Source organism: Pristiophorus japonicus, chromosome 1, assembly GCF_044704955.1.
Source record: "Pristiophorus japonicus isolate sPriJap1 chromosome 1, sPriJap1.hap1, whole genome shotgun sequence".
Lineage (NCBI taxonomy): Eukaryota > Metazoa > Chordata > Chondrichthyes > Pristiophoridae > Pristiophorus > Pristiophorus japonicus.
In genome coordinates, this window is record NC_091977.1 from 224,892,679 (window position 1) to 224,919,821 (window position 27,143).

General features: G+C 45.2%; 1 protein-coding gene across 2 annotated transcripts in view; it reads left to right on the forward strand.

Annotated features, from left to right (window-relative positions):
* Nucleotides 1–27,143, forward strand: part of anp32b (acidic (leucine-rich) nuclear phosphoprotein 32 family, member B) — a 59,148-nt gene that overhangs the window by 28,656 nt on the left and 3,349 nt on the right. For both annotated transcript variants that reach the window (XM_070886953.1, XM_070886944.1), the window contains exons 3-5: nucleotides 14,864–14,986; nucleotides 17,744–17,933; nucleotides 20,331–20,446. In XM_070886953.1, coding sequence (XP_070743054.1) covers nucleotides 14,864–14,986; nucleotides 17,744–17,933; nucleotides 20,331–20,446 — 429 coding nt within the window. The remainder of the gene's footprint in view (nucleotides 1–14,863; nucleotides 14,987–17,743; nucleotides 17,934–20,330; nucleotides 20,447–27,143) is intronic.

The window sequence follows — 27,143 nt, forward strand, 5'->3', positions numbered from 1 at the left end:
AAAGAAAGACTTGTATTTATATAGCGCCTTTCATGACCTCTGGACTTCCCAAAGCGCTTTACAGACAAGTAAGTACTTTTGAAGTGTAGTCACTGTTGTAATGTTGGAAACATGGCAGCTAATTTGCGCACAGCAAACTCCCACAAACAGCAATGAGATATTGACCAGATAATTTTTTTTTAGTGATGTTGGTTGAGGGATAAATATTGGTTAGGATACCAGGGATAACTCAAAATAGTGGCTATGGGATCTTTTATGTCCACCTGAGAGGGCAGACGGGGCCTCGGTTTAATGTTTAATCCGAAAGACGGCACCTCCGACAGTGCAGTGCTCCCTCGCTACTGTACTGGGAGTATCGGCCTACATTACGTGCTCTAATCTCTGGCGTGGGGCTCAAACCTACAAGGTGAGCACGCTACCCACTAAGCTACAGCTTCTGATAATGAGTCCAATCTGTGTATCTATTGATGGAGGGAGGGGATAATGTTGGCTCCCCAGGCATCTGTAGAAAGTGTCTCCTGTGATGTGTTTAAACCAGTGGAAGGATCAGTATCGCCTCATTCATTGTACTGCATTGGTAATTGGGGCATTGTAGTAAAATTGGTGGGTGGGTTTGGGGAAACGGAGAATTTAAATAAATCCCGTGGTTGGCAGTACAGTGTGGCTGGGGGGTTTGTTTCCTCCACTATTGGTCTCTTGCGCATCTCTCACTTCCTTCACTTCACCATTGGCAGCCATGCCTTCAGTTATCTAGACCCTAAGTTCTGAATTCCCTCCCGAGACACCTCTCTCTTTTTAAGATGCTCCTTAAAACCTACCTATTTAATGAAGCTTTTGGTCATCTGTCTTAATATCTCCTTCTAACCAACACCTAAACAAAAAACCCAGATGCTCTGGTCATTTATCTCATTGCTGTTTATGGGAACTTGCTGTGAACAAATTGGCTGCCACGTTTCCTACATTACAACAGTGACTTCACTTTAAAAAGTACTTCATTGGCTGTAAAGTGCTTTGAGACATATGTGAATGCAATACTTTTTTTCTATTTGTGTCTCGGTGTCAATTTTATGACTGGATAACTCTCCTGTCATATTGCACTATATAAATGCAAGTTATCGTTGAGACAATTCTTCATCCCTGAGTACTGCAAATTTCACACTTTGTCTAGCTGCTGTGCTATCCGACTTTAATTGTATCATCTGATGCCCTTTGAAGTTACATTTGGTTAACAAAGAGTAGACTTGCATTGCGCATCCTCGATTTTAATTGCCCCACCATTGGTGGCCGTGCCTTCAGCTGCCCAGGCCCTAAGCTCTGGATTTCCCTCCCTAAACCTTTCCACCTCTCTCCTTTTAAGATGCTCCTTAAGCCCTACCTCTTTGACCAAGCCTTTGGTCACCTGGCCTAATACCTCCGTGCGTGGCTCAGTGTCAAATTCTATTTGTTGACTCTTCTCTGAAGTGTCTTGGGATGTTTTACTACATTAAAGTCACCATAGAAATACAAGTTGTTGTGTCGGAGGTTTAGTGCGTAGCTTCATTCTCACTCGCGTGTCTAATCTGCAGAGACGCAATTGTTCACGATTTGTTTTAAATTTGAGGCGTAAATACAAAAACTCATCCAGTAGAGAGTGTAATTTTACACCGGTAATTACAAGAGCGTAATTATAATTAAGACTTGTCAGATTTTGGAAATGATCCACAATGCAGCATTCGTCCTTGCGATCATAAGTTTTTAGTGGCAAATAAAGACCGTCTCACAAAACCAGCTGATTAATTCTTCTGGATTGTCTGAGCACCCTTTTTATAACAAAATAAACTAACAAGAAGGCTGCCCGCAGAAGGGAAAAGGACAGAGTACCTTAATTCATCAGAAATGTGTAGCCTAATAAAACAGTTTTGTTTAAACCTGTCAAGTTCCAATGCATGATGCAGTGAAACGATGGGACACACATTCCTGACCCCATTACATCTGGCAAGTTACATGCATGGAATTGCACAGAATTTTACAGCACAGAAACAACCCATTCAGCTCAACTGGTCTATGCCAGTGTTTATACTCTCCATGAGCTTCCTCCCACCTCTCTTCATCTCACCCCATCACCATATCCCTCTATTCTTTTCTCCCTCGTGTTTATGTAGCCTCCCCTTAAATGCATCTCTGCTATTTGCCTCAACCATTCTCTGGTTAAAAGAAGGTTGCCCTGAATTCCTTTATTAGATTTATTACAACAGTATTTATATAGCGCCTTAATGTAGTAAAACATACCAAGGCGTTTCTCAGAAGCATCATCAGACAAAATTTGACACCAAGCCACGTAAAGAGATATTGGGACGGGTGAGGTAGGTTTTAAGGAGCGTTTTAAAGGAAGAGAGAGAGAGAGAGACATGGGGAGGGAATTGCAGAGCTTGGGGCCCAGCCAGGAATGGCCACCAATGGTGGAGTGAAGAAAATCCAGGATGCACAAAAGGTCAGAATTGGAGGAGTGCAGAGATCTTGGAGGGTTTTAGGGCTGGAGGAGAATACAGAGCTAGGGAGAGGTGAGACCATGGAGAGATTTGAAAACAAGGATGATCATTTTAAAATCGAGGCATTGCTAGACTGGCAGCCAGTGTAGATCAGTGAGCACTGGGGTGATCGGTGAATGGGACTTGATGCGAGTTAGGATAAAGGCAGCGGAGTTTTGGATGAGCTGAAGTTTACGGAGGTGGGAAAGCAGCGGAATAGTCGTCTGTAGTTAATAAACCAGCCTTCTATTTTCTACAGGAAGAGTGTCCCAACCTCTTAGTCTTTCCTGACTCAGTTCTGATATGATCCTTGTAAATCTGAGACGTGCACTCTCAGGGTGGTAGGCGAGTCAGATTTAATTCAAATCAAATGATCTTCGACCAAAATTGTAATCTGTCATAAGGTATATCATTTTACTTAACATTAATCCATGCTCAAAAGCACATTAAAAGGACCAATTTCTAATCCTCATACACAAACAAGCTGTTACCATGGACCAACCAAATGAACATTGTGTGTCAGCTGTGGCTCAGTAGGTAGCACTCTCCTCTGGAACTGAAGGTTGTTGGTTCAAGCCCCACTCCAGAGACGAGCACATAAAGCAAGCTGACTCTCCGTGCCAGTACTGAAGGAGTTCTGCACTGTCGGAGGTGCCGTCTTTTGGGTGAGACATTAAATCGCGGCTCCACCTGCCCTCTGAAGTGAAGTTAAAGATCCCACGACCACTATTTAAGAGTAGGGGAGTTCTCCCCAGTGCCCTGGCCAATATTTATCCCTCAACCAATGTCATTAAAACAGATGAGCTGGCCATTATTACATTGCTGTTTGTGGCAGCTTGCTGTGTGCAAATTGGCTGCCCCATTTCCTACATTACAAGTGACTGCACTTCAAAAAGTTCTTCATTGGGAAATTGTTGCAGCAGAGTAGGACATTTTCTGTGTATTAACCACCCGCCTGATCTGGGAATATTTTTGGAACCCCTGAAATTTATATACATATATAGAATTTTACAGCACAGAAAATGCTCGACATGAGCCTCCTCCCACCAAATGATGGAAAAATATTGCAAATACAAGTGATTTTCTTTCTTTCTTAAATAATGGCCATTTAAATTGTCATCTAAGTACACTGAAATGTAATTAGATGTAATGTGTTCTGCATGAAGCCAAAAGCAGAATTAAAAATATTCTTTTGCAAGTTTCATGAACTTTCTTCATGTAGATGTATTTATAAAATTGGATTTGTAATGATCACGCCTTTAGCATAGTAAAACGTCCTAAGACATTTCACAGGAGCGATTATCAGTCACAAATTTGGCACCAAGCCACATGAGATTTTAGGACAGGTGACCAAAGAACGTCTTAAAGGAGGAGAGGGAGAGATCAGAGGTTTAGGGAGGCAAATCCAGAGCTAGGGCCCAGGCAGCTGAAAGAATATGAAGTGGTGATTTAGACAATTGCTTTCTAGTGGACATTCAAGAGCATACGTTGCTCTGCACAACACCGTCTGGAATCCCCACTTTTCTAAAGATGAATTAACATTATAGAATGAGTACTGTGGTTATGGTATAGAACAAGCAACCCATAAGTCAAGAGTTAAAGTCTCACCATGGCATGTTAGAATCATAGAGGCCGTAATTCAGGGTCCGTATGAGGCCTGTTTCCACCGTTATGCGGCGGAATCGAGTAGCCGCCGCGATGCAGTCCACTGGCCGCTCCGACCAAAATTCAGGTCGGAGATTTTTCGGCCTGTCCCCAATTCCGCCCCGCTGCTGATGACTGCCGCAAGCGCATCATCAAAACACGCACCGCCACTCTCCCTCACCTGCAGAATACTCCACCCGAAATGTAGGTTAAAAAATTGTTGCCTCACCATGGGATGCCCCCGACAGCTTTCTCTGTCGGTGCACCTTGTCTGCTCTCTCTCTGCTCTGGCAGTGCGGCAGCCATTAAAGGCGAGGGCCGAATGCTGCGGCCGGCATCTTATTTTTTATGCCGGCCGACTTCCATGTCGGCTGGACTATTGCTCCCCCGACTTCGGCCAGGCAGCCCGGCACCCCCTCGAGTGCCAGGCTACTGGCCCGGCCGAAACCCTCCCTGGTGGCCCAGTGGCCAAATCTAAAAAATGCTCGATTCTCTCCCCTTTAATGGAGGGGAGAGAGCGTGGTGACGCACACACGAAGTGACGTCAACACCGCTCCACCGCTGAGTGACATCGGTGGAGTCTCGAACCCGCCCCAACTTCCGTCCCTCAGCCTGACTTACCGCTGCACTTCCACCTCCACTATGACCGACTTCCGGTCCAATGATTTAAAAAAAGTACAAAATCCCAAAAAGCGATGGAAAGGCTGCCTCAACGCTCTCGGCGGGAAAATCTTCAAAATAAAGGTTGGTGCGCAAGCTTTCTGGCAGCTTTGAATTTCGGCCCCATAAAATCTTGCAGCAGCACAGAAGGAGGCCATTTGGACCATCGTGCCTGTACCCGCTCTTTGAAAGAGCTATCCAATTAGTCCCACTCCCCTGCTCTTTCTCCTTAGCCCTGCAAATTTTTCCTTTTCAACTATTTATCTAATTCCCTTTAGAAAATTACTATTGAATCTGCTTCCGCCACCCTTTCAGGCCGTGCATTCCGGATCATCATAACTCGCTGCATAAAAGAAAATGCTCCTCATCGCCCCCTCTGGTTATTTTACCAATTACCTTAAATCTGTGTTCTCTGGCACCAGCCCTCCTGCCGGTGGAAACAATTTCTTCTTCTTTACTCGATCAAAATCATTCATAATTATGAGCAACACTATTAAATCTCCCCTTAACCTTCTCTGCTTTCAGATGACGATGAACTCACGAAGAGTTCAGTCTCATAATTATCCAATTGCCCCTTTTCTTGATAAGTGTGAATGAAATGTGGTGAATGTGTGTGTGTATAGATATGTATATATGTGCGTGCTTTTAGCAGCAGCCATATGCTTAATAAATTATAATATTTGTTTAGCACCTTCATTATAGAAGTGCATTAAGTTCAAACTGCAGTGACGTTGGATGCGGGGAGTAATCCTATGGGAAGGTGGGTTTAAGTGCAGTATTGTAGTGCGTTTGGTCTGATCTGTGTTAATTCAGTTCAGCATTTACAAGCAGGCTGGTGGTGCAGCTGCTCCACTGAGTACCTGTGATTTCCCAGCGCGGTGAGTTCCCAATTACAACCAAGGTCACGGGGTCGGGGGACAAGCACCAACAGAGTCGTTCTCCGTTGGGTCTGCTCTTACGTTTGTTTTTACAGATGATTGCAGAACAGCATTGTAGGAAATCTGGGAGCAGGTCAGCTTATGACCAGAGAATAGTGGGACTTTAATAACCCCTACTCTATTGGTCTTAAATCAAGGTGAACATCCAATTTTGCTCACAACCTTGCACATCTGTATTTTTTTTTAATTCAGTCTCAGAATGTCGCTGGCAAGGCCAATATTTATTGCCCTTCAGAAAGTGGTGGTGAGCCGCTGCCTTAAACAGCTACAGTCCGTGTGGTGAAGGTGCTCCCACGGTGCTGTTAGGTAGGGGGTTCCAGGATTTTGACCCAGCGACGATGAAGGAACGGCAATGATATTTCCAAGTCTGGATGGTGTGTGACTTGGAGGGGAACTTTGAGGTGGTGGTGTTCCCATGTGCTTGCTGGCCTTGTGGTAGCCGTCGTGGGTTTGGGAGCTGAAGAAGCCTTGGCGAGATGCTGCAATGCATCTTGTAGATGGTACACACTGCAGCCAAGATTTGCCAGTCGTGGAGGGAGTGAATGTTTAAGAAGTTGGATGGGGTGCCAATCAAGTGGGCTGCTTTGTCCTGGATGGTGTCAAGCTTCTTGAGCTGCACTCATCCAGGCAAGTGGAGAGTATTCCAGCACACTCCTGACTTTTGCCTTGTAGATGATGGAAAGGCTTTGGGGGGGTCAGGAGGGCACATACTGGCCACAGAATGCCCAGCCTCTGACCTGCTCTTATTGCCACAGTTTTTACATGGCTGGTCCAGTTATGTTTCTGGTCAATGCTGACCCTCAGGATGTTGATGGTGGGGGATTTGGTGATGGTAATGCTGTTGAATATCAAGGGGAGGTGGTTAGACTCTCGCTTGTTGGAGATGGTCATTGCCTGGCACTTGTGTGGCGCGAATATTACTTGCCAGTTAGCCCAAGCCTGAATGTCATCTAGGTCTTGCTGCATGCAGGCATGGCCTGCTTTATCGGAGGAGTTGCAAATGGCACTAAACACTGCAGTCATCAGCGAACAGCCCCATTTCTGACCTTATGATGGAGGGAAGGTCATTGATGAAGCAGCTGAAGATGGTTGAGCCTAGGATACTGCCCTGAGGAACTCCTGCAGCGATGTCCTGGGACTGTGATGATTGACCTCCAACCACCACAACCATCTTCCTTTGTGCTGGGTATGGTTCCAGCCAGTGGAGAGTTTCCCCCCTGATTCCCATTGACTTCATGTTTTACTCGGGCTCCTTGATGCCACACTTGGTCAAATTTTCTCAGTCCCCCGGAGTCGCAGATGACTTGCTTCCATGCTAAAAATGAGTTTGAAGGTGACTGATCAGACTAATGAGGGATCTATGGTTTCTGTCACAGGTGGGACAGACAATGATTGGAGGGAAGGGTGGGTGGGGTGCTTAATTTGTCGTACGCTCCTGCCGTTGTTTGTACTTGGCTTCTGTGTGCTCCTGGCGAAGAGACTCAAAGTGTTCAGTTCCTTCTCGGATGCTCGTCCTCCGTTTTGAGCGGTCTTGGGCCAGGGATTCCCAAAAGGAGGCTTTGAGGGTATCCTTGAAGCGTTTTCTCTGCCCTCCTGGGACTCGCCTGCCGTGACTTAGCTCGGAGTAGAGTGCTTGTTTTGGGAGTCTGTCCGCATGCCCGATGCTAATGTGGCCCGCCCACCGGAGCTGGTCGAGCGTGGTCAATACCTCAATGCTGGGGGTGTTGGTCTGAGAGAGAATGCTGACGTTGGTGTGCCTGTCCTGCCAATGAATTTTCAGGATTTTGCCGAGACAGTGTTGGTGGTACTTCTCCATTGCTGTGAGGTGCCGACTGTACATAGTCCATGTCTCTGAAGCATTAGGAGGGTGGGTATCACTACTGCTCTGTAGACCATGAGCTTGGTGCCAGGTTTGAAATCTTGGTCTTCGAACACTCTTTTCCTCAGGTGGCCTAAGGCTGCGCTGGCGCACTGAAAGCGATGTTGGCCTTGGTCATCGATGTCTGCCCTTGCTGATAGTAGGATCCCAAGGTATGAGAAGTGGCCCACATTGCCCAAGGTCTCATTGTGGATCTTGATAACTGGGGAGCAGTACTGTGTGATGGGTGCTAGTTGGTGGAGGACATTTGTCTTACTGATGTTTAATGTAAGGCCAAGACTCTCGTACACTTCAGTGAAGGTGTCAACGATGGTTTGGAGTTTGGACTCCGAGTGTGCACAAACGCAAACACAAATGCTGCCTTGATGTCGAGAACACTCACTCTCACCTCGCCTCTGGAATTCAGCTCTTTTGTCTGTGTTTGGATCAAGGCTGCAATGAGGTCTGGAGACGAGTAGTTCTGGTGTAACCTAAACTGAGCATCGGTGAGCAGTTATTGGTGAGTAAGTGCCTCTTGATAGCACTGTAGACGACACCTTCCATCACTTTGCTGATGATTTAAAGTAGACTGATGGGGCAATAATTGGCTGGATTGGATTTGTCCTGCTTTTTGTGGATAGGATATACCTGGGTAGATTTGCACGTTGTCAGATAGATGCCAGTGTTGTAGCTGTACCGGAACAGCTTGGCTGGATGTGTGGCTTCTGTGATGGTGGGGACCTCAGGAGGAGGCCGATATGGATCATCCACTTGGCACTTCTGGCTGAAGATGGTTGCAAATGGTTCAGCCTTGTATTTTGCATTCGCATGCTGGGCTCTGCCATCATTGAGGATGGGTATATTCATAGAGCCTCCTGCTCCCGTTAACTATTTATCGGTCCGCCACCATTCACGACTGGGTGTGGCAGGACCGCAGAGCTTTGGTCTGATCTCTTGATTGTGGGATTGCTTTGCTCTGTCTATTACATGCTGCTTCTGCTTTTTAGCATGCATGTAATCCTGTGTTGTGGCTTACCCAGGTTGGCACCTCATTTTTAGGTATGCCTGGTGCTGCTCCTGGCATGCTCTTCTACACTCTTCATTGAACCAGGGTTGGTCCCCTGGCTTGATGGTAATGGTCGAGTGAGGAATATGCTGGGCCATGAGGTTACAGAATTTGGTGGAATACAATTCTGCAACTGCTGATGGCCCACTGCGCCTCATGGATGCCCTGTTTTGAACTGCTGGATCTGTTCTGACTCATTTAGCATTTAGCACGGTGGTAGTGCCACACAACATGACGGATGGTGTCCTCAGTGTAAGGACGGGACTTCGTCTCCACAATCACTGTGTGGTGGTCACTGCTACCAATGCTGTCATGGATAGATGCATCTGCGATGGGTAGATTGGTGAAGACGAGGTCAAGTGCGTTTTCCCTCGTGTTAGTTCCCCCACCACCTGCCGCACGCCCAGTCTGGCAGCTATGTACTTCAGGGCTCGATCAGTAGTGTTGCTACCGAGCCATTCTTGGTAATAGACATTGAAGTCCCCCAGCCAAAGTAAATTCTGTGCCCTTGCTACTTTGTGCTTCTTCCAAGTGGTGTTAAACATGGAGGAGTACTGATTCATCAACTGAGGGAGGGTGGTAGATGGTAATCAGCAACAGCTTTTCTTGCCCATGACCTGAAGCCGGAGTCAAATGTTGAGGACTCCCAGGGCCACTCCTTCCTGATTGTATACCACTGTGCTGCCAACCCTGGTGGGTCCGTCAGAATCATTGAAATTTACAGCACAGAAGGAGGCCATTAGGCCCATTGTGTCCGTGCTGGCCGACAAAGAGCTATCCAGCCTAATCCCACTTTCCAGCTTTTTGTCTGTAGCTTTATAGATTACGGCACTTCAAGTGCATATCCAAGTACTTTTTAAATGCTATGAGGGTTTCTGCCTCTGTCACCCTTTCAAGCAGTGAGTTCCAGAACCCCACCACACTCTGGGAGAAAAAAATTCTCCTCAAATTCCCTCTAATCCTCCTACCACTTACTTTAAATCTAGGCCCCTGGTTATTGAACCCTCTGTTAAGAGAAATGGGTCCTTCCTATACACTCTATCTAGGCTGATTGTTTAATTTTATACATCTCAATTAGGCCTCCCGTCAGCCTCCTCTGTTCCAAAGAAAACAATCCCAGTCTCTCCTCATAGCTAAAATTCTTCAGTTCAGTCGTAAATTTCCTCTGTACCCTCGCTAGTGCAATCACATCTTTCCTGTAATGTGGTGACCACAACTGCACACAGTACGCTAGCTGTGGCCTAACTAGTGTTTTATACGGTTCAAGCATAACCTGCCTGCTCTTGTATTCTGTGCATCGGCTAATAAAGGCACGTATCCCGTATGCCTTCTTAACCACCTTATCTACCTGACTTGCTACCTTCAGGGATCTGTGGACATGCACTCCAAGGTCCCTCTGTTGCTCTCCACTACTCAGTGTCCTACCATTTAATGTGTATTCCCTTGCCTTGTTAGCCTTCCCCCAAATGCATTACCTCACACTTCTCCGGATTAAATTCCATTTGCCACTGTTCTGTCCACCTGACCAATCCATTGATATCTTCTTGCAGTCTACAGCTTTCTTCTTCATTGTCAACCACACGGCCAATTTTTGCATCCATTGCAAATTTCTTCATTATACCCTCTACATTCAAGTCCAAATCATTGATATACATCACAACAAGCAAGGTACCTAGTACTGGGCCCTGTAGAACCCCACTGGAAACAGCCTTCCAGTCACAAAAACACCCATCGACCATTACCCTTTGCTTCCTGCCTCTGAGCCAATTTTGGATCCAACTTACCACTTTGCCTTGGATCCCAACGGCTTTTACTTTTGTGACCAGTCTGCCACGTGGGATCTTATTATAAAGGCCGTGCTAAAATCCATATAGACCACATCAAACACACTATTCTCATCGACCCTCCTTGTTACCACCTCAAAAAATTCAATCAAGTTAGTTGGACATGACCTTCCCTTAACAAATCCATGCCGACTGTCCTTGATTAATCCGTGTCTTTTTAAATGAAGATTTCCATCATCATAGACAGTCCCTCGGAATCGAGGAGGACTTGCTTCCACTCCCAAAGTGAGTTCTTTGGTGGCTGAACAGTCCGTTACGAGAGCCACAGACCCTGTTACAGGTGGGACAGACATTCGTCGAGGGAAGGGGTCGGTGGGGTTGGTTTGCCGCGCGCTCCTTCCGCTGCCCGCGCTTGGCCTCTTCATGCTCTTTGCATTGAGGCTGTAAGAGCTCAACGCCCTCCCGGATGGACTTTCTCCACCTCGGCCGGTCTTCGGGCAGGGTCTCCCAGGTATCAGTAGTGATGTCGCACTTTACCAGGGAGGCTTTGAGGGTGCCCTTATAACATTTCCGCTGTCCTCCTTTGGCTCGTTTACCATGAAGGAGCTCCGCATAAAGCATTTGCTTAGGGAGTCTCGTATCTGGCATGCGAACTATGTGGCCTGCCCAGCGAAGCTGATCAAGTGTGGTCAGTGCTTCAATACTGGGGATGTTAGCCTGGTCGAGGACACTGATGTTAGTGCACCTATCCTCCCAGGGAATTTGCAGGATCTTGCGGAGACATCGTTGGTGATATATCTCCAGCGACTTGAGGTGCCTTCTATACATCGTCCATGCCTCAGATCCATACAGGAGGGCGGGTATTACTGCAGCCCTGTCGACCATGAGCTTGGTGGTAGATTTGAGGGCCTGGCCGAAGGCTGCACTGGCGCACTGGAGGCGATGCTGAATCTCCGCATCAGTGTCTGCCTTTGTTGATAAGAGGCTTCCGAGATATGGGAAATGGTCCACATTGTCCAGGCCGCACCGTGGATCTTGATGATTGGAGGGCAGTGCTGTGTGGCGGTGACAGGCTGGTGGAGGACCTTCGTCTTCCGGATGTTAAGCATAAGGCCCATGCTTTCATAGGCCTCAGTGAATACATTGACTATATCCTGGAGTTCAGCCTTTGAATGTGCACAGACGCAGGCGTCGTCCGCATACTGCAGCTCAATGACAGAGGTTGGGGTGATCTTGGACCTGGCCTGGAGGCGGCGTAGGTTAAACAGCTTCCCACTGGTTCTGTAGTTTAGTTCCACTCCAGCGGGGAGCTTGTTGATTGTGAGGTGGAGCATGGCGGCGAGGAAGATTGAGAAGAGGGTTGGCGTGATGACGCAGCCCTGTTTGACCTCGGTCCGGATGTGGATTGGGTCTGTAATGGATCCGTTGGCAAGGATCACTGCCTGTATGTCATCGTGAAGCAGGCGAAGGATGTTGACAAACTTTTGGGGGCATCCGAAATGGAGGAGGACACTCCATAGACCCTCACGGTTGATAGTGTCAAAGGCCTTTGTAAGATCAAAAAAGGCCATGTACAAGGGCTGGTGCTGCTCCCTGCATTTTTCCTGCAACTGTCGCACTGCAAAGATCATGTCTGTTGTGCCCTGTAGCGGACGAAATCCGCATTGTGATTCCAGGAGGAGCTCCTCGGCCACAGGGAGAAGATGATTGAGGAGAACTCGAGCGACAACTTTCCCAGTGGCTGATAGCAGGGAGATTTCCCTGTAGTTGCCGCAGTCGGATTTGTCCCCTTTTTTTAAAAAATGGTCACAATCACTGCATCTCTCAGATCTCCCGGCATGCTCTCCTCTCTCCAGAGGAGAGAGATGAGGTCATTATGCTGTCCTTCAGAAGTTTTTCCAGTAATATTCGCACCACCGAGGTTAGGCTGATTGGCCTATAATTACTCGGTCTATCCCTTTCTCCCTTTTTAAACAATGGTACAATGTTAGCAGTCCTCTGGCACCACACCTATAGCCAGATTGGAAAATGATGATCAGAGCCTCTGCTATTTCCTCTCTTGCTTCTCTTAACAGCCTGGAATACATTTCATCCGGGCCCGAGGATTAATCCACTTTCAACGATGCTAAATCCCTTAATACTACCTCTCTCTCTCGATGTTTATTTCACACTTCACCCCGATTGCAATGTCTGCATCGTCCCTCTCTTATGTGAAAACAGACACAAAGTATTAATTAAGAACTATACCCACGTGTCCCACCTCCACGCACACATTTCCTTTTTGGTCCCTAATAGGCCCTACTCTTTCTCCAGTTATCCTCTTGTTCTTAATGTATTTATAAAACATCTTTGGGTTTTCCTTGATTTTACTTGCCAACATTTTTTTCATACCCTCTCTTCGCTTTCCTAATTTCCTTTTTAATTTCACCCCTGCACTTTCTATACTCCTCCAGGGTTTCTGTAGTATTGAGCCCTCTGTATCTGTCATATAAACTTCCCTTGTTTCTTCATCCTACCCTGTATGCCCCTTCACATCCAGGGGGCTTTAGATTTGTTAGTCCCACATTTTTTCTTTAAGGGGGAAACATACATGTTCTAAACCCTCAGGATTTCCTCTTTGAATGTCTCCCACTGCTCTGGCATTGATTTACCTTCAAGTAGATGTTTCCAGTCCACTTTGGCTAAATCACATCTCAGCTTAGTAAAATTAGCTTTTCTCCAGTTGAGAACTTTTATTCCTGGTCTATCTTTATCCTTTTCCATAACTATCCTAAATCTAACTGAATTATGATCACTAGCATCAAAATGCTCTCCCATTGATACCCTTTCCACCTGCCAGTGGGACAGGACATACCCAGGGATGGTGATGGAGGTGTTTGGGACATTGGCTGAAAGGTTTGATTCTGAGAGTATGACTATATCAGGCTGTTGCTTGACTAGTCTGTGGGACAGCTCTCCCAATTTTGGCACAAGTCCACAGATGTTGGTGAGGAGGACTTTTCAGGGTCTACTGGGCTGGGTGTGCTGTTGTCGTGTCCGTAGCTGGTGCCGAGTTCACTGCTGGGTAGTCCGTCCGGTTTTCTTCTTGTTTCTTGTAGCGTTTCTTTTTTACAACTGAGTGGCTTGCTAGGCCATTTCCAGAGGGCAGTTACTGTGGGTCTGGAGTCATATATAGGTCAGACCAGGTAAGGACGTCAGATTTCCTTCCCTAAAGGAATCGGTGAACCAGATGGGTTTTTACGACAGCCTGATAGTTTCATGGTCACCATTACTGATACTAACATTTTAAACTAAAACTAGGGGACATAGTCTTAGAATAAGGGGCCACCCATTTAAAACTAAGATGAGGAGGAATTTCTTCTCTGAGGGTTGTAAATCGGTGGAATTCACTGTCCCAGAGAGCTGGAGAGGCTGGATCATTGAATGTATTTAAGGAGGAGATAGACAGATTTTTGAGCGATAAGGGAGTAAAGGGTTATGGGGAGCGGGCAGGGAAGTGGAGCTGAGTCGATGATCAGATCAGCCATGATATTGAATGGTGGTGCAGGCTCGTGGGGGGGGGGTGGTGGGAATGGCCTACACCTGCTCCAATTTCTTATGTTCTTATGTATTCCAGATTTATTTAATTAACTCAATTTAAATTCCCCAGCTGCCGTGGTGGGATTTGAACTCTCGTCTCTGGATCATTCATCCAGGCCTCTGGATTACTAGTCCAGTAACCTAACCACTATGCTACTGTTTCCTCCATCACCAAGATCGCCGACTTTCACCTCCGTAATATCACCCGTCTCTGCCCCACCTCAGCTCATCTTTTGCAGAAACCCTCATCCATGCTTTTGTTACCTCCAGACTTGACTATTACAATGCTCTCCTTACCGGCCTCCCACTTTTTACCCCCTGTAAACTTAAGTTCATCCAAAACTCTGCTGCCCGTATCCTAACTTGCACCAAGTCCCGTTCACCCATCACCCCTGTGCCCGCTGACCTACATTAGCACCCGGTCCAGCAACACCTCAATTTTAAAATTCAAATCCCTCCACAGCCTCGTCCCTCCGTTTCTCTGTAACCTCCTCCAGTCTTACAACTCAGATCGCTGCGCTCCTCCAATTCTGGCCTCTTGCGCAACCCTGATTTTTTTTTCCGCCGGTGCCTTCAGTTGATAAGGACATAAGCTATGAAATTCCCTCCCCAAACCCCTCTACTTCATTACCTCTCTCCTCCTTTAAGACACTCCTTAAAACCAAGTCTTTGACCAAGCTTTTGGTCAGCTGTCATGTGGCTCAATGTCAAATTTTGTTTGATAACACTCCTGTGAAGCGCCTTGGGACGTTTTACTACGTTAAAGGCGCTGAATAAATGCGAGTTGCTGTTTTTTAATTTATGGTAATATTTATATTTAATTTCAGCTCGAGCTAAGCGACAACTGGATTTCTGGAGGGTTAGACGTCTTGGCGGAGAAACTTCCGAATCTTACACATCTAAACCTCAGTGGAAACAAACTCAAAGATATCAGTACATTGGAGCCCCTGGTACCTATTTTTTGTCCTCCTGTTATTTAGTCTTAACATGTCTGTCTGACATTCTCCTTGTACCTGCTGGCTGTGAGTATGTTGCAATCTGCTGGGTATTTTTTTAAAAGAGGGTCAGTAGATTTTGCAAGAATGTGATGTCTATGACTTATCACCTGCATAAATCTAAATTTAGACCTGGTGTACATACTAAAACTCAATCTTGGCATCATTGAATCACTGCTCCCAATTTACCTAGCCTTCTCGCTTATTCATTCCAACTTTGGTGGTATCCAAAATAGAGAATTTTCTCCTACAAGACACAAGTCAGGAGTGTGATGGAATATTCTCCACTTGCCTGGATGAGTATAGCTCTAACAACACTCAAGAAGCTCGCATCATCCAGGACAAAGCAGCCCGCTTGATCAGCACCCCATCCACCACCTTAAACATTCACTCCCTCCACCACCGGTGTACCATGGCTGCAGTGTGTACCGGCTACAGGATGCGAGAGTGCTACCAACTGAGCCATAGCTGACAACTAAACGATTTCAAAGTCATAGTTGTATATCCTCCTATAATGTATGATGTGCTAGTAGTGTTTTCATTAGTGAATACTTCCAAGAGATAAACATTTGGTTTGTTAATTACTCTTAGTTCATCTTCAGTTTCAATCCGATTTGCATCCTGGAAAGATTGGAAGGAATCCTTATTGTTGCCATGTGTCCACTGTGGCTCAGTTGAAAGCACTCTCACCCCTGAGTCAGAAGATTGTGGGTTCAAGAGACTAGAGCCCATAATCTAGGCTGACACTTCAGTGCAGCATTGAGAGAGAGCTGCGCTAGTAGAGGTGCTGTCTTTTGGATTAGACGTTAAACTGAGGCCTCGTTTTCTCCCTCAGGTGGATGTAAAAGATTCCCCCGGCTACTATTTAAAAGAGCAGGGGAGTTCTCCCCAGTGCCCTGGCCAATATTTATCCCTCAACCAACAACATTAAAGCAGATGAATTGGTCATTATCACATTGCTCTTTGTGGGACCTTGCTGTGTGTAAATTGGCTGCCACCTTTCCCACATTACAACAGTGACTACACTTCAAAAGTGGCTGTAAAGCGCATTGGGGCATCCTGAGGTCATGAAAGGTGCTATAGAAATGCAAGTTTTTGCTTGCTTGCTTTCTCACTTTCTCTCTCTCTCTCTCTCTCTCTCTCTCTCTCTCTCTCTCTCTCCTACAGCTATGCTCATTTCTACTTCCCTCTTTACCTTCTGCATTTACTAAATTTTGTTTTGCCGATTTCTGTATCTTTCCATGTATGTATTATTCTTGTCTTTTTATTAATCCATTTAATATAGTTGAAGCTATTGACAAACAAGAGGATGAAATCCAAACGACCGGCTACAAAGAATTTTCAAACATTCCCAATAGTATCGCAAATTATTTTAACTTTTAAGCAATTTTTTTTTGTCAATCAAGATTTAATTGTGGCAATATTGGAATGTGTTCTGGAAGTGAAACAAGTTGGGATTAACCACTGTTTTGCCAGGAGTGCATTCACACCTGTCTGGACACTCCTATAAAGGTGTATAGTATCAGTATTCCAGTATCAATGTCTCCCTTCATATCTGGTTCCTTTTCATTTCACGTCAAGGCAGACAATCAGACACCATGGGCCTGGCGCAATTTTTCAGTGCAATTCTCCTGATATTGGCGTAAACAGCGCAAACGATTATGGAATTATAAGCGCAAATTATGTTCAACGTAAGTCGAGATTATGTGATGCTTGCACAGTTTTAAAAACACCGCGCTAGAAAACAGCCCCACCCACAAAACTGGCCACACCCTCCAATCGAATTAATCACCCTGGCGAGTTTCCGCTAATTGCACTCGTTTGCGGGCCTTTGAGGAGGAATTAAACTGAATCTTTTGGGCGCAAGGACACCACTAGATACGTTATCAAGTTTACCAAAGACTGACTACTGTACCCCAATCTAACTAGCAATTAGTTTTGTATATTTGTTTTAGAAGTCATTTTGAGTCATTCAAAATCAGATTACTCACAGGTGGTGGATTGACACTGTAATTTTAAAATGCCTATTTCAGCTGTATTAATCAAACTGCACCAAGTTATCACTTAAATATATCATGGAATCATTTTTAAAACAAAATGTAAAAATAAATTGTCTTTAAAACGCTGCCTGATTGCGCTGGTTCATGGCAGATTTTGTGTTTAGCGATAGGCCAATGAGTTTAAGCGGAAATATGGGAGTGGGGGAGACACTTTAAAAAAAATTTGGGCACAATTTGCGCTGGAATCACTGATTGCACCTAAAGCGGAAACTCTGTTTTTAAAAAAAACTTTAGAAAAGTGATGGCTGAGGTGTGGTCTGATGAGGCCTTTCAGATTATAAAAGGGTTCGATAGGGTAGACATAGAGAAGATGTTTCCACTTGTGGGAGTCCAAAACCAGGGGTCAAAAATATAAGATAGTTACTAATAAATCCAACAGGGAATTCAGGAGAAACTTCTTTACCCGGGGAGTCGTGAGAATGTGGAACTTGCGACCACAAGGAGTGGTTGAGGCGAATAGCACAGATGCATTCAAGAGGAAGCTAGATAAGCACATGAGGCAGAAAGGAATAGAGGATATGCTAATGATGAGATGAAGTAGCGTGATAGGAGGCTCGTTTGCAGCATAAACACTGGCATAGACCAGTTGGGCCGATTGGTCTGTTTCTGTACTGTAAATACTGTGTAATTCTATGTAATGTTTCGTTCGCAGAAAAAGCTAGAAAACTTGAAGAGCCTGGATCTTTTTAACTGTGAGGTTACAAACCTAAATGACTACAGAGAAAGCGTCTTCAAGCTCCTCCCGCAACTCATGTATCTGGACGGTTACGACCAGGAAGACCGGGAAGCTCCCGACTCGGATGCAGAAGCTGATGGGGTTGATGATGACGAGGACGATGAAGGTAACGGCTGCTGTTTTACAGGACAAACCAGTACACAAGCCAAATCAGTGCATCCCATAATGACGCGTAAATCTAATCCAGGAATAGATTTCCAAATGTACGCCATTATAGAATGATACAGCACAGTATCCAATTCACTTTTGAAAGTTACTATTGAATCTGCTTCCACCACCCTTTCAGAGAGTGCCTTCCAGATCAGAACAAATCGCATTATATGCCATTTACTGCTATTTATACATAATTCTTCATGAGTCGTTTAACATGTACTCTCATGATCCACATCCAAGTATGTTTTTAATGCTCAATACCTTCAGTACAGTCAGAAGTTGAGCAGGTCACACTGATGTAGCTTTGGGCCAGAATTATATCTTGAGGATGTGATCCTATTGGACTTTTGCCATATGTATCCAGTTGCCCAGCTTCATTTAATATGCATATGCAAACGATTTTGATTTGTAATGTGCAGTCTTTCGCACATTTTTCCTAATACAGGTTGAAACTCTCTTATCCGGGACTCTCTTATCCGATACCACCCCTCGTCCAGCACCATTCCCGGCCGCCGGGTGGCGCATGCGCAGATAAAAATATTTCGTACTCACCAATATTCTCTGCTCTCCTGAAGACGGAGACTCCTTCCTCATCCGATTCTAAAGGCACTGATTGCCTAAGTGGCCTTGAGGGTGGGTATTCAAGTCGTGGGGGGGTTGGGGGGTGGGGGGGGTGGAAGAGAGAGGGGTTCAATCTGTACTAGTAATTAGATTTTAAATTAAATTATAAATTAAAGCTTGATGATTTTTTTTTAATATGTTTAAACCCTCCCCCCCGCCCCCCCCCCCCCCCCCCTCCCCGGCTAGTTTTTCGCTTTGCCGAGCTTGGCCACTATCTTTCTCCTCAATGCTGGGAACTCCTGCAACCACAGAGCCGCCATAGCTTCGCTTACGCTGGGAGGGCTTGTTCTTAACGCTATCCTGGCTCAGCACACGGACTGCACTGAGTCCCATCGACTTGCCTCCTACGCCCTGGTCGGGGTCGGGCCGGTGGGCCACGACTTGGGCTGGCCACTCCTCCCCTCCCTGCAGCCGTCGGCGCTCTTGCCAAACAAAAAGAAAAGACCTCTTCCTTACTTTCAACGAGTCTTGGCGATCGTGGGGGGGCGGTGGATCGCGGGGTCGGGGATATCTGTATCAGGGCTGGCTGGGGGATGGCATTTGTAAAAGACGGTAGAACATGTGACCTCCCCTCATCCGGCAAAATCCCTTATCCAGCACAGGCCAGGTCCCAAGGGGGCCAGATAAGTGAGGCTCAACCTCTAGTTTATTCTTCGGGGATGTCTGAAATTAAACTATCCAGCTACATTTCTCCTTTAGTCTATATACTATCGGATTAAAATGTGACAAGAACACTGCTATATCCTGAAAATGTAATTAATAGAATGATACAGCGCAGGAGGCCATTCAGCCCATCCTGCCTGTGCCAGCTCTTTGAAAGAGCTATCCAATTTGTCCTACTCCCCTGCTCTTTTCCCCATAACCCTGCAAATTATTCCTTTTCAAGTATATATCCACTTCCCTTTTAAAAGTTATTATTTGAAGCTTCTTCCACCACCCTTTCAGACAATACGTTCCAGATCATCATAATTCACTGAGTTTAAATAAAAAATTCTTCCCATCTCCCCTTTGGATTTTTTGCGAATTACCTTAAATCTGTGTCCTCTGGTTACCAACCCACCTGCACTGGAAACAGTGTCCCTATTTACTCTGTCGATGCCCCCGCCTCCATCCCCCCCCCCCACCTCCACCATCACCATACATTTGAACACCTCTGTTAAATTTTCCCCTTAACCTTCTCTGCTATAAGGAGAACAAACCCAACTTTTCCAGTCGCTTCACATAACTGAAGTCCCTCATCCCTGGTATCATTCTAGTAAATCTCCTCTGCATCCTCTCCAAGGCCTTGACATCCTTCCTAAAGTGTGGCACCCAGAATTGGACACGGTATTCTAGCTAAGGCCTAACCAGTGAGTTAGAAAGGGTTAGCATAACTTCCTTTCGGATTATTAAAATTATATTTTGCAACAAGTAACCGTGACTTAAGTACGCTATATTTTTTTAAAAAGTTATATACAGGCACAAAAGCAGCTGTGTTATTAGTAAATATGTTGTGAGGTGCTACAGTTGAGTCTGACGGCCTAATTTTAAACAACTTTTTCAAATGGAACTAGTACAAAAGAAAGGGAATGAACAAAATAAAACTGCAATTGTTGGAAATCTGAAACAAAAACACAAAATGCTGGAAATACTCAAGTCAGGCATCTCCTTAGGCAGGGCAAATGTGCCGCGGGTGAAGAGATGTTTGCACGGCATAAAATTGAAGAATTTCTTTTTAAATGATTTGCAGAAGGGGAGGACGAGGAGGAAGATGATGAAGAAGAAGATGGAGAAGAAGAACTTGACGATGAGGAGGAGGAAGATGAAGGGGAAGATGACGAAGACGAAGTCAGTGCAGAGGAAGAGGTAAGAACTCCACGGATAAATCGAGCCATTCCTGATACTTTGAGATTTGGTTTTAGCACTGGCTGTGGTGTTTGCATTGTTTCTTAAACAACTTTGAGGTTCATTTTGAGAAATTCATCTTTGATATGTTTTACTGTTTAAATTGCACTGTCAAAGTTAGTTGGAAATCATTATAAGGAATGAGATTTTTTGAGCTTTCACTGGCTAATGTTTGCTTGTTGGAAGTAATATTTTTAAATTTTCACAGCAAGTAAGGATTATGGAGGTGAGATTTGATATTATAGAATTATAGAGCACAGCAGGAGGCCATTTGACCCATCGTGCCTGTGCCGGCTCTTTGAAAAAGCTATCCAATCAGTTCCACTCCTCCTGATCTTTCCCCATGGCCCTGCACATTTTTCCCTTTCAAGTATTTATCCAATTCCCCTTTTTGAAAGCTACGATTGAATCTGCTTCCACCACCCTTTCAGGCAGCGCATCGTAGATTATCATAACTCGCTGCATAAAAGAAATTCTCATTTCCCCTCTGGCCTTTTTGTCAGTTATTTTAAGTCTCTGATCTCTGGTTACCGACTCTCCACCAGTGGAAACGCTTTCTCCCTATTTACTCTATCAAAACCCTTCATAATTTTGAATACCTCTATTAAATCTCCCCTTAACCTTCTCTGCTCTGAGAATAATCTCAGCTTCTCTAGTTTCTCCACATAACTGAGGTCCCTCATCCCTAGTACCATTCTAGTAATGTCTAGACTAGTAATGCAAGGATGTATAATGTACTCCAAAAATGGCCCCCTTCTGCGCTGTATGATTCTATATTACTGTATGGCAGGGCATAGAAGATCCGCTGACTAACTTTGGAACACACGCTATTTGTGCAGTGACCACTTAATGGGCCACACGTGAAGGGCTCCTGCTGAGACCAGCTGTACCTGCCGCAGTTTGCGTGCTTTGGACAGCACTTGGTTTGGCAAACAGTTGGGGCTACTCCATCACTAAGCTGACCTGAAGATGTAGAACCAGTTTCTACACCAATTTAATGTAAGTAGTTCTTGAGCAACATCATCTTATTTAACATAATCAACACTGCCAGTAAAGATTATTGATCATATTGGGAGTGAAATTGGATCCAAGATGACCCAATAGATTATTGTGCACATTTTTTTTGGTCTGTGAGATCATTTATTTCATTCGCAAGTGCCCCTGGTCAAATTCAAGTAGTTAAGGAGCTACCTGGACAGTGCGGGACTCATTTAGTTTGACACATCACCGTTTTGCACCTATTTCTCATTTTGCATTGTACCTCAGTCTGAATATGAACAGAAATACTGTGGCGATAAGAGCAGGTCAGAAGCTGCATATTCTGTGGTGAGTGTCTCACCTCCTGACTCCCCTGAGACTTTCCACCATCTACAAGACACAAGTCAGGGATGTGATGGAATACTCTCCACTTGCCTGGATGAGTGCAGCTCCAACAACACTCAAGAAGCTCGACACCATCCAGGACAAAGCAGCCCGCTTGTTTGGCACCCCATCCACCACCTTCAACATCCACTCCCTCCAAAGTGGCTGCACCGTGGCTGCAGTGTCTCTCTTTCTTCTTAGGACTCCCCTGGAGTTGAGGATGACTTGCTTCCACACTATTATGAGTTCTAAGGTGACTGATGAGACCAATGCGGGATCTACAGTCTCTGTCACAGGTGGGGGAGATGGTGGTTGGAGGGGTGGGTGGGTGGGGTGCTTGATTTGTTGTACGCTCCTTCGCTGTTTGTACTTGGCTTCCGCGTGCTCCCGACAAAGAGACTCAAAGTATTCGGTGCCTTCTCGGATGCTTCTCCTCCACTTTGAACGGTTATGGGCCAAGGATTCCCAAGAGATGATGGGGATGTTACATTTTTTCAAGGAGGCTTTGAAGGTGTCCTTGAAGCGTTTTATCTGCCCTCCTGGGGCTCGCCTGCCGTGGCATAGCTCAGAGTAGAGCGCTTATTTCAGGAGTCTAGTATCGGGCATGCTGACAATGTGGCCTGTCCATCGGACCTGATCGAGCGTGGACAATGCCTCGATGCTTGGGATGTTGGCCTGAGAGAGAACGCTGACGTTGGTGCGCCTATCATGCCAATGAATTTGCAATATTTTGCAGAGGCAGCATTGGTGGTACTTCACCAGTGCTTTGAGGTGCCTACTGTGCATAGTCCATGTCTCTGAAGCATAAAGGAGGGTGGGTATCACTACTGCTCTGTGGACCACGAGCTGGGTGCTGGGTTTGAGATCTTGGTCTTTGAACACACTTTTTCTCAGGTGGTCAAAGGCTGCACAGGCATACTGAAGGCGGTGTTGGACTTCGTCGTCGATGTCTGCCCTTGCTGACAGTAGGATCCCAAGGTATGGGAAGTGGTCCACATTGTCCAAGGTTTTGTCGTGGATCTTGATACTCGTGGAGCTGTACTCTGTGGCGGGGGCAGGTTGGCAGAGAATTTTTGTCTTGCTGATGTTTAATATAAGGCCCAGACACTCATATGCTTCAGTGAAGATGTCAACGATAGTTTAGAGTTCGGACTCCGAGTGTGCACAAACACAAGTGTTGTCTGCATATTGTAATTCAATGACCGAGGTTGGAACAACCTTGGATCTGGACTGGAGGCGACAGAGGTTGAACAATTTTCCTGCAGATTAACTCCACTCCAGCGGGGAGCTTGTTAAAGGTAAGATGAAGCATTGCAGCGAGGAAGATTGCAATGTGCACCATCTACAAGATGTACTGCAGAAACTTGCCAAGGCTTCTTGGGCAACACCTCCCAAACCCACGACCTCTACCACCTGCAAGGACAAGGGCAGCAGGCGCATGGGAATATCATCACCTGCAAGTTCCCCTCCAAGTTACACACCATCCGGACTTAGAAATATATCGTCGTTCCTTCATCACTGGGTCAAAATCCTGGAATTCCCTCCCTAATAGCACTGTGGGAATACCTTCACCACACAGACTGCAGCAGTTCAAGAAGGCGGCTCACCTTCTCGAGGGCAATTAGGGATGGACAATAAATGCTGGCCTTGCCAGCGACGCCCATATCCCAGGAATAAATAAATAAAAAAAGATCTGTATTAACAATTGGTGCTAATTGCTGCTTCCAGAGCTTTTATGGGCCTAAAGAAAGAAAGAATTGCATTTATATAGTGCCTTTCATGACCTCAGGAGGTCCCAAAGTGCTTTGCAGCCACTGAAGTACTTTTTGAGTGTAGTCACTGTTGCAATATAGGAAATGCAGCTGTCAATTTGCAACAAACTCCCACCAAAGCAATGTGGTGCTGACCAGATAATCTGCTTTTAGTGATGTTGGCTGAGGGATAATTATTGGGCCAGCACACCGGGGAGAACTCCCTTGCTCTTCTTTGAAATAGTGCTGTGGGGATCGAAAGAGGCAGGAAATAATTACTTGGGGATGAACCCGTGATCCCTAAAGCCCCTACGGAGTTTACATCACTCTTCAGTATGGCCAACTCAATTACTTTGTAACTAAACACTTGAGAGCGGAATTAAACGGAGTGCACCTAAACAATGTTTTATTTGCAAATTTGGAAAGAATGGAAATTCTGAGACGAGGGAGAAGGAGTTACTGCTTTTTGCCTGCACTACTTAGTAGTGCTTTGTGTTACAGGTAGATATTTAATTTCATTACCCATAACAACTTAATCTAGCTCAAGTAAGTCGTCAAGAAATTAAACTTAACTGAGTTACTTAAATACAAATGTAATTACATTTAATAAAATAAAACAAGGTCATATAGGGATGGCCATGCAGGTGGTGCACGGCAACGGCAGCATGTGGGAGTTTGTGAAGAGCATTGTGATCGTAGACAACCAAGTTTGCAGTAACTGCTTGCATCTTGAGGAACTTGGAGTCTGAGGGGCAGACATTGCGGGGCATCGGGAAGGGGGAGAGTTACCTGGACACTTTGATCCAGGAGCCAGTCACACCCTTAGGTTAGGTAATGGTACAGGTCTGGTTAGTAGTCAGGGACAGGAGGGTGTGACTGCAACTCGGGCAGGTCAAGGAACCTCGGGTGCAGGGCTGGAGGAGCCTCGGCATTTGTCCTTAACAGGTATGAGGTTTTCGCTGCCTGTGTGGATGAGGAAAAAGCCTGCAGAATGGATGCGCAGGCTGACCATGGCACCATGGTGCAGGAGGCCATTCAAGTGGGGGGAGTGAAAGTAGTTGTGGTAGGGGCTAGTATAGTCAGAGAGATTGATACAGTTCTCTGCAGCCACGACCGGGCGTTCTGAAGGTTGTGTTGTCTGCCCGGTGCCAGGGTTAAAGACATCATCTCCAGAGAACTTGGAGTGGGAAAAGGTGGATCTAGTTGTCGTGATCCATGTAGGAGCCAACGACATAGGTAGAACTAAGAATGAGGTTTGTTTGAGGAGTTGGGTTCCAAATTAAAAAGCAGAACCTCTGGATTGTTACCTGAGCCACATACCAGTTGGCATAGGGATAAGCAGATTAGAAGGTTAAATGCGTGGCTCAAATAGTGGTGTGGGAGGCAGGGGTTTTGCTTTGTGTGAAGCACTGGCACCAGTACCAAGGAAAAGAGGGAGCTGTTCCATTGGGACGGGCACCACTTATATCGGGCTGGAACCAGTATCCTGGTGAATTGAATAACTAGGGCAGTAGACCGGACTTTAGATTAATGAAGGAGGGGAGGGGGGGGGGGGGGGTCGGTGGGAGGATACAAGAAAAAGCAGCAAGAGAAATGTCAAGGCTCGAGAGCAGAGCAGAGTTTTGGATAAAAATAAGTGTGTAAGGAAGAGACAGAAAGAGTGACAAAGGTAATGGGTCTTCAGTGACTACGGTGACATCAGGGAAAAATAGAAAATAGTCAAAGCTAAAGGCACTATATCTAAATGCATGAAACATTCGCAGCAAAATAGATGAATAAATAGTGCAGATCGAAATGAATAAATTTGATCGAATAGCCATTACGGAGACATGGTTGCAAAGCGATCACGGTTGGGAACTAAATATTCCAGGATTCTTAACTTTTAGAAGAGATAGGCAAAATGGAAAAGGAGGAGGGATAGCCCTGATAAAGGATGGGACAAAGACAGTAGAGAGAAAGGATCTTAGCTCGGAAAATCAAGAAGTAGAATCAGTTTGGGTGGAGCTAAGAAACAGCAAGGGGCAGAAAACATTGGTGGGAGTTGTTTATAGGCCCCCCAAACAGTAGTTGTAATGTAGGACCAAGTATAAATCAGGAAATTAGAGGCGCATGTAACAATGGTAATACAGTAATCATGGGGGACTTTAATCTACATATAAACTGGACAAACCAAATTTGCAGTAATCGTGTCGAGGATGAGTTCATGGAATGTATACAAGATCGTTTTCTAGATCCGTATCTTCTACTAGGAACAGGCTATTTTCGATATAGTGAGAAAGAGTTCATTAATAACTTTGTAGTAAAGGGGCCTTTAGGGAAGAGTGACAATAATATGATAGAATTTTATGTTGAGTTTGAAAGTGATTTAGTTAAGTCCGAAACTAGGGTCTTAAATCTAAACAAAGCAAACTACGTACGTATGAGGGGCGAGTTGGCTAAGGTAGATTGGGAAACTACATAAAAATGTATGATGCTAGACAAGCAATGGCTAGCATTTAAAGAATTAATGCATAATGTACAACAAATATACGTTCCTTTAAGGCACGAGAACCCCACAGGAAAAGTGGTCCAACGTGGCTAACGAGAAGTTAATATAGTATTAGATCAAAGGAAGAGGATTATCATGTTGACAAAAAGAGCAGTAAGCCTAAGGATTGAGGATTTTAGAATTCAGCAAAGGAGGACCAAGAAATTGATAAGGAAAGAGAAATAGAGAATGAGTGAATTAGCAAGCGACATAAAAACAGATTGTAAACGTTACTATAGGTATGTTTTTTTTTAAAGCGATTAGTGTAAGTAAATGTGGTCCCATTAGAGGCAGAGATAGGAGAAATTATAATGGGCAATAATGAAATGGCAGAGATATTAAATAAATATTTTGTATCTGTCTTCACGGTAGAAGACACAAAAAATCTTTCCAGAAATAATGGAGAACCAAGAATCTAGAGAGAATGAGGAACTTGAAGAAATCAGTATAAGTAAAGACATAGTACTGGAGAAGTTAATGGGACTAAGTGGCGACAAATCCCCTGGACCTGACTGCCTGCATCCTAGGGTTTTAAAAGAGGTAGCTGCAAAGATAGTGGATGGATTGGTATTGATCTTCCAGAATTGCCTAGATTCTAGAACAGTCCCCAAGGATTGGAACGTAGCAACCATTACCCCGCTATTTAAGAAAGGAGGAAGAGAAAAAATGGGGAACTATAGGCCAGTTATCCTGACCTCAATAGTAGGCAAAATGCTAGAATCTAGTAGTAGGGATGTGGTACAGAGCACTTAGAAAATCGTAATATGATTAGACAGAGTCAACATGGTTTTATGAAAGGGAAATTGTGTTTGATAAATCTGTTAGAGTTTTTTGAAGATGTAACTACTAGGATGGTTAAGGGGGAACCAGTGGATGTAATGTATTTGGATTTTCAAAAAACATTCGATAAGGTTCCATACAAGAAGTTATTGCACAAAATTATGACTCATGGGATTGGGGGTAATACGTTAGCATGGATTGGTTAATGGACAGAAAACTGAGAGTAGGAATAAACGGG